This window comes from Mandrillus leucophaeus, unplaced genomic scaffold (assembly GCF_000951045.1).
Source record: "Mandrillus leucophaeus isolate KB7577 unplaced genomic scaffold, Mleu.le_1.0 Scaffold71, whole genome shotgun sequence".
Lineage (NCBI taxonomy): Eukaryota > Metazoa > Chordata > Mammalia > Primates > Cercopithecidae > Mandrillus > Mandrillus leucophaeus.
In genome coordinates, this window is record NW_012107697.1 from 1884843 (window position 1) to 1892943 (window position 8101).

Below are 8101 nucleotides of genomic sequence, written 5' to 3' on the forward strand. Positions count from 1 at the left end.
TTTTTTGCTTATGGTGATTTTTACTATGTTTGAACGTTTTTTAAGAGAGTCTTGCTCTGTCACCTAGGCTGGAGTACAGTGGCATGATCTCAGCTCACTACAAACTCTGCCTCCCAGGTTCAAGTGATTCTCCTGCCTCAGCCTCCCAAGTAGCTGGAACTACAGGTAAGCGCCACCACACCCGGCTAATTTTTTGTACTTTTAGTAGAGATAGGGTTTCGCCATGTTGGCCAGGCTGATCTCGAACTCCTGACCTCAAGTAATCCACCTGCCTTGGCCTCCCAAAGTGCTGGGATTACAGGTATCAGCCACCGCACCTGGCCAAACTTTAATTTTTGTACTATAATATGTGCATAAAACTTATAGATTCATTTTAGGGTAACTGGCATCTTAATAGTATGTATTATAAGTCTTTGTTCAAGTCTTTTTATTTATTTAAGAGCTGAGATGGGAGGATTGCTTGAGCTGGGAGGTGGAGATTGCAGTGAGCCAATGTCACACCACTGCACTCCAGCATGGGCAACCAAGCAAGACCGCGTCTCAAAAAAGAAAAAAAACCCTATGTTTATATCTTTTGCTACTTTTTCCTTTTTTGAGTACTATGTTGAATATTAGCAACCTAATAGGCATCCTCTCTAATTAAGCTCTCCGATAAGTATGTCATTTCCCAAACAAAAGCCTAGATTCATCTGTAATATAATGACACTCATAGTGACAGTGAGGGGGCAAAAATAGTTTTTGTCCTGAACAACCAGTTAATGGTGGTGCCACTTGCTGAGACAAAGAATACAGGAAGGCTAGGCATGGTGGTTCACGCCTGTAATCCCATTTTGGGAACCTGAACAGGAGGATTGCTTGAGCCCAGGGGTTCAAGACCAGCCCAGGCAACAACATAGTGAGACCCTCATCTATACAAAAAATACAAAAATTAGGCCGGGTGCGGTGGCTCATACCTGTAATCCCAGCACTTTGAGAGGCTGAGGCTGGTGGATCATGAGGTCAGGAGTTAGACACCAGCGTGGCCAATATGGTGAAAGCTCTACTAAAAATACAAAAATTACCCGGGCGTGGTGGCAGGCACCTGTAATCTCAGCTACTCGGGAGGCTGAGGCAGGAGAATCACTTGAATCCGGGAGGCGGAGGTTGCAGTGAGCCAAGATCATGCCACTACACTCCAGCCTGGGTGACAGAGCAAGACTCCATCTGGGAAAAAAAAAAAAAAAATTGCAAAAATTAATGGGGCGTAGTGGCATGCACCTGTAGTTCCAGCTACTTGGGAGGCTGAGGTGGGAGAATCTCTTGAGCACACCACTGCACTCCAGCCGGTGCAACACAGCAAGACTCTGTCTCAGAAAAAAACAAGAATACAGGAGGAAGAGCAACAAGATGGAATTCAGTTTTAGAAGCCGTCTGAAGTGCCTGTGGGCTACCCAAGTAAAGATATCCAGTAAGTAGTTCTCCTTAAGGGCTAGCACAGAATGCTAGGCTAGAGGTGAAGATTTGAGAGCTCTACATTTTTTTTATAGATGTTAACTGAAGCCACGGGCATGCAGGAGATCAATTCAGGGACAGTATATGTAGAGTGAGAAGAAAAGAATGCAGAGGGGAATGAGAAGGTCAGAGAGGTAAAGGGAAAACCAGTAGAAGTACAATGTGATGTTAACTCCCCAGGCAGGGCCCACAATACCTTCTCCCAGAGAAGCCTTAATGCCTAGGATCCTAGGGTCACAAAGGGATATCCTAGGATGTTTTGACTCTCTCTTTCTTTTTGCCAGTTGCCAGGTATAAACTCCGAATTGTTAAGCCACCAAAATTACCCCTAGAGAAAAAACCCAACCCTGATAAGGATGGTAAGTATTGAGTTCTCTGACCTGTTTCTGTGACCTGGGCTGGAGACCAGGGGCACCCAAAGCCAGTGGGCTGCAGCACACAATCTCCTTTTGTTCTGCACAGGTCCAGATTATGAACCCAACCTCTGGATGTGGGTAAACCCCAACATCGTGTATCCCCCTGGAAAACTGGAGGTCCCAGGACCTAGGAAGAGGGAGGATCTGACAAGCACACTCCCCTTGTCTCAGCCACCACAGAAGGAGGAAGATGCCAGCTGCTCAGAAGCCACAGGGGTGGAATCACTGTCCCGGTCCTCCAGCAAGTGGTCTCCCCCTCGGAAGCGCTTTGCCTTTTCCCCCAGCACCTGGGAGGTATGGATCTCTGGGGGTGGGAGCCGGACTTGGGCAGTAGGTGAGGGGCATGGGGAAGAGCCATCACAATTCTGCTCTCTTAGCCATAGCAAAAGGCGAATGGGTTCAGAAATTACCTTCATGCTTGGGTTGGGGAGAAGCCCAGATGGTGGCCTTAGACCACCCCCCCTTCCTGCCACTGCACCCTGGAGTAGAGGCTGAGGAGTCAGGACCAGTTCCTACTCTGTGCTCCTCTAGCTCACAGAAGAGGAGGAGGCTGAGGACCAGGAAGACAGCTCCTCTGTGGCTCTCCCATCCCCTCACAAAAGGGCCCCCCTCCAGAGTCGGAGGCTTCGGCAAGCCAGCAGCCAGGCGGGGAGGCTCTGGTCCCGGCCCCCTCTCAATTACTTCCACCTAATTGCCCTGGCATTAAGAAACAGTCCCCCCTGTGGCCTCAACGTGCAACAGATCTACAGTTTCACTCGGTATGTGCCGGGGGCCCTTTGAGGAGGGGGAAGTGGGGGCCAGGGCCCTGGGCTGATGCCTTCCAATCCATCCCAGGCCCTGGGTTGCTGACCTGGTTTCCCTATCTGGGTCTGAGAGGACGAGTATGTTCCCAGTTCCCTTTTCCCAGGTGCATTTGTGCCCACATGTGTACAGGAACATATCCATTCCCACCCCTTTTCACATCTAAAGAACCCTCCAACCTTTTTATGACTTTAGTTCTTTTTTTCTTTTTCTTTTTTTTTTTTTTCTTTTTAACTAGTTTTCAGTGCTCTTTGGGTATAGTTCTCCTTTAAAACATAAATTCACTTGGGTCAGGTAACAGTTTTCCACCATCCTCTGAAGATGAGCCAGTCTAAAGTCAGGTTCCCCAACAGTTCCCACCTGCTTCTGCTAGGACTGGACTGCCTGGCACAGCTCTCTGCACCCCCAGGGGCGCAGGGAACCCAGTTGAGAAGGGTTTTCCATTTAGCTCAGAAAGTCCTGCTCACATGAGTGTGAGGAAGGGAGTTTGTTGGGCCCTTTCCCAGTGTTAGGAAAAGTGCCTAATGTCTCAGAATAGGCATTTTCAAGTGGTTTCCGTCCTCGATCAAGATTCCTCTTATGGGAGATGCTTGGCCTGATTCTGCTTTGTTCATGCTGTGGTCCAAGCCCTGGGCCCTCAGAGGGAGAGAGGGTTCAGGTGAGCCACACACCATGTGGACGCTTTGCCACGTGCTCAGTCAGCAAAGAGCAACTCCAGGCCAACTTGCTACTGTCCCCCTGTAGAGGGGCTGAAGCCCCTGGCCCCTGGGTAGAACATGCTCCAGAGAAGGGCATTCCTGAGACATAACATCCCTTTCCTTACCTCTCCTCCCTGTCCACAGAAAACACTTCCCCTTTTTCCGGACAGCCCCGGAAGGCTGGAAGAATACTGTCCGTCACAATCTCTGTTTTCGAGACAGCTTTGAGAAAGTGCCTGTCAGCATGCAGGGCGGGGCCAGCACACGGCCTCGATCTTGCCTCTGGAAGTTGACCGAGGAGGGACACCGCCGCTTTGCGGAGGAGGCCCGCGCCTTGGCTTCCACTCGGCTGGAAAGTATCCAGCAGTGCATGAGCCAGCCAGGTGTGAAGACTTGTGCGTGGGCCCAAGGGGAGGAGACCTGAGGATCCTGACCCAAGACTGAGTGTGGAAGCCTGGGTCACACCGTGGTGGGGGGGGCGGGGGGGCATCTTCTATAGGAAACAGGAATTAGCAGTGATCTGAGACCTTCAGGTGATGCCTGCCTGAGGTGAGACCTCCCCCACCAATGTGGGACGTGATGTGCCAGGAATCCATGGGCAAACACTAAGGGGCAGCTGGCCTTACCAAGCCCAGCAGCCTAGGCAATAGTGAGCACACAACATGAGAAGCACACTAATAGAGGTTATGTGCAAAGAGTACTTGTACTTTCCCTGGAGCAGTGCAGGGAGGCTTCAGAGAAGAGGCAGCATTTGAGCCTTGAGTGAAAGCAGCAGATCACTTGCTATGAGAGAGCATCCCAGGCCTAGGAAACAGCAACTGTGAAGCATAAACTCCTGAACTCTCTCCTTTTCTTACAGATGTGATGCCCTTCCTCTTTGATCTTTAACCCCAAGAAGCAGGAGCCAGCTAATGCTTTATTAAATTTACCCTCAGTAGCCTTCTGTGTGTGTCTATGGAGGTGGGGGTCTCTAAGGATGGGGTTAAGGGTGGAGGTGGAGATCAACTCCACGTTGGAGATGGGACGCCTTCAGCTTACAGATGCTCCTGAGGCAATGGGGCAGGTGCCTGCTGTGCAGCAAAAGGAGTCCGTAATTTTCTTTCCTCAAAGGAGGAAAATGCACAGCCTTCTAAAGCATCTTGGAGCAATTTCCATTTTCCTGAATTATGAAGATAATCTTGGCTGGGTGTAGTGGCTCACATGTAATCTAGCACTTTGGGAGGCTGAGGCAGGAGGATCCCTTGAGCACGGGAGGTTAAGGCCGAAGTCAGTCACGATCACACCACTGCACTCCAGCCTGGGCAACAGCAAGACTCCATCTTTAAAAATTATCCTGGGAGATGCCAGTTTGTAACAGCCAATTCTGTAAGCACCACACATTCATTCAATTGATACTCCTTAACCACCACGCCCAGCTAATTTTTTGTATTTTTTAGTAGAGATGGGGTTTCTCCATGTTGGTCAGGCTGATCTCGAACTCCCGACCTCAGGTGATCCGCCTGCTTTGGCCTCCCAAAGTGCTGGGATTACAGGCGTGAGCCACTGCACCCGGCAGGTGACTTGTTTTTTTTTTTTTTTTTTTGAGATAGGGTCTCGCGCTGTTGATCAGGCTGGAGTGCAATAGCACAATCTTGGCTCACTGCAACCTCCACCTCCCAGGTTCAAGCGATCCTCCTGCCTCAGCTCCCCTAGTAGCTGGGATTACAGGCATGCACCACAAGGCCCAGCTAATTTTTGTATTTTTAGTAGAGACAGGATTTCACCATGTTGGCCAGGCTGGTCTCCAGTTCCTGACCTCAGATGATCCACCTGCCTTGGCCTCCCAAAGTGCTGGAATTACAGGCGTCAGCCACCGCGCCTGGCCTCTTGAGTTAATTTTTGTATGGTCAGCGTTCATTTTTGGCTTGTAGATGTCCAATTGCTCAGCCTTCCAAAGTGCTGGATTACAGGTGTGAGCTGACTACAGCCTCGAACTCCTTGGGCTCAGGCAATCCTCCCACCTCAGCCTCCCAAGGAGCTGGGACTACAGGTGCATACCACCACACCCGGCTAATTTTTTTTTGAGATGGAGTTTTGCTCTTGTTGCCCAGGCTAGAGTGCAATGGTGCGATCTCTGCTCACTGCAACCTCCACCTCCCGAGTTCAAGCCATTCTCCTGCCTCAGCCTCCCGAGTAGCTGGGATTACAGGCATCCACCACCACATCTGGCTAATTTTTTTGTATTTTTAGTAGAGATGGGGTTTCATCCTATTGTTCAGGCTGGTCTCAAACTCCTGACCTCAGGTGATCCACCTGTCTCAGCCTCCTAAAGTGCTGGGATCACAAGCGTGAGCCACCGCACCCGACCTGGATACTGATTTCTAAGTGATAGCCACTAAAGGAGTGGGTAAGGGAGACCAGGTCAGGTCAGTTGCTCTGGGCCCACCCAGAGCTCTCCTGCAGCCAGAGCCTCTTTCCTACCACCCTAATCTATTCAGCTCCCAGGAAGGAGAGGGTCCTGAGTCCCAAGCTCTGCTTTCATCTGATTTCGCCTCAATTTGTCCACCTCATCTGCACTTTGTATACAGCCTTATCACTGTGCATATTCTTGTTAACATCAGGGTTTTTTTGCTTTGTTTTTGTTTTTTGAGATGGAGTCTCACTCTGTTGCCTCGGCTGGAGTGCAATGGAGCAATCTCGGCTCACTGCAACTTCTGCCTCCCAGGTTCAAGCGATTCTCCTGCCTCAGCCTCCCAAGCAGTTGGGACTACAGGCGTGCACCACCATATCTGGCTAATTTTTGTATTTCACTAGAGATGAGGTTTCATCATGTGGCCCAGGCTGGTCTCAAACTCCTGAGCTCTGGCAATCCACTTGCCCCGGCCTCCCACAGTACTAGATTACAGGCGTGAGCCACCACACCTGGCCAACATCAGGTTTAAGTTGCAAGTGGATCCCAAAATGCAGCAGATCAGAAAGAAAGTACAAAACAATACAGCCTTTGGGGAAAATGGGACTTGGAAAAAAATCTGCCTTTGCCCACTTTGCTCTCTAATAAACTCCTGTACTTGCACCTAGTTTTCACTTATCGATTACTTTGTTATTTTTCTTTTTTTAGGCAGAATTGCAATCCCAGCTCAATGCACTCCCAGGTTCAAGCAATTCTCCTGCCTCAGTCTCCTCAGGAGCTGGGACCATAGGCACATGCCATCACATCCTGCTAATTTTGGTATTTTTAGTAGAGTCGGAGTTTCACCATGTTGTCCAGGCTGGTCTTCTACCCTCCCTGAGGTCAAGCGATCCACCCACGTCAGCCTCCCAAAGTGTTGGGATTACAAGTGTGAGCCACCGCCCCAGGCCAGAGGAAAAGCATTCTAATAGAGGGGTTAGAATGGACAAAGCCCTGGAGGTAGAGACATACCTTGGCCTTTTGAGCAAATGGGGATGAGACCATGGAAGACAGAACACACTAAACAAGGGCAGAAGGATCCAAGGTGAAACTGGGAGAGGCGCAGGGTAGGCTTTTCTAGGCTATAATGGGGCATTTGGACTTTTTTCCAGTATGGTGAAAAGTAATTGAAGTAACTTACTTAAGCTGTTTGTTGTTGTCATTGTTGTTAATCACAATTAGCCATTCATTGACAGTGGCTTGTCGGGGAAAGTCAACATGGAAGCAGGAAGACCCATTAGGAGGTGACTGCGGTAAATGAGACCGGTTGCAGTAGTAGTGGCAGTAGAGATGGAGACAGGCAGAAGAACAATTTGATGATGCATCATGGAGGTAGAAAAAACAAGTCAATAGTATTGACTGCAGGAGAAGAAACGACAAGAATGACTCTGAGGTTTTTGGTTTGAGCAAGTAGGTGAATGGTGAGGAGATGAAGCCTGCAGGAGTAGCAGGTTTGAGCGTTCTGTGTTTAGTATCTGTGAGACAAGAGCGGGCACGATGGTTTACACCTGTAATCCCAGCACTTGGGGAGGCAGAGGTGGGTGGATCACTTGAGCCCGGGAGTTGGAAACTAGCCTGGGCAACATGGCGAGACCCCTTCTCTACAAAAAAGAAATAAGCTGGGCGTGGTGGCATGTGCCTGTGCTCCCAGTTACTTGGCAGGTTGAGGTGGGAGGATTGCTTGAGCCCGGGAGGTCAAGGCTGCAGTGAGTCATAATTGTGCCACTGCACTCCAGCCTGAGTAATGACAGAGCAAGATCCTGTCTCCAATTAAAAATAAATAAATAAAAGGAATCTGTGAGGCCAGGCGTGGTGGCTCACACCTATAATCCCAGCACTTTGGGAGGCTGAGGTGGGAGGATCACTTGAGTTCAGGAGTTTGAGACCAGCCTGGCCAACATGGTGAAACCCTGTCTCTACTAAAAATGCAAAAATTAGCCAGGTACGGTGGCTCACACTTGTAATCCCAGCACTTTGGGAGGCCGAGGCGGGCGGATCATGAGGTCAGGAGTTTGAGACCAGACTGGCCAACAGGGTGAAACCCCATCTGTACTAAAAATACAAAAATTAGCTAGGCGTGGTGGTGGACACCTGTAATCCCAGCTACACGGGAGACTGAGACAAGAGAATTGCTTGAACCCAGGAGGAAGAAGTTGCCCTGAGCCGAGATCGCACCGCTGCACTCCAGCCTGGGTGACAGAGCAAGACTCCATCTCAAAAACAAACAAAAGGTGGGGGGGCCGGGCGCAGTGGCTCACACCTGTAAT

At 49.9% G+C, this 8101-nt stretch overlaps 1 protein-coding gene across 1 annotated transcript in view; it reads left to right on the forward strand.

Moving 5' to 3' along the window:
* FOXR1 (forkhead box R1) overlaps positions 1-4340 on the forward strand; it is a 9917-nt gene extending 5577 nt beyond the window's left edge. The window contains exons 2-6 of the mRNA XM_011964905.1: positions 1776-1850; positions 1954-2201; positions 2439-2665; positions 3551-3789; positions 4266-4340. Of these exons, the coding sequence (XP_011820295.1) occupies positions 1776-1850; positions 1954-2201; positions 2439-2665; positions 3551-3789; positions 4266-4294 (818 nt within the window). The 3' untranslated portion in view covers positions 4295-4340. The remainder of the gene's footprint in view (positions 1-1775; positions 1851-1953; positions 2202-2438; positions 2666-3550; positions 3790-4265) is intronic.
* Positions 4341-8101: the final 3761 nt, after the last annotated feature.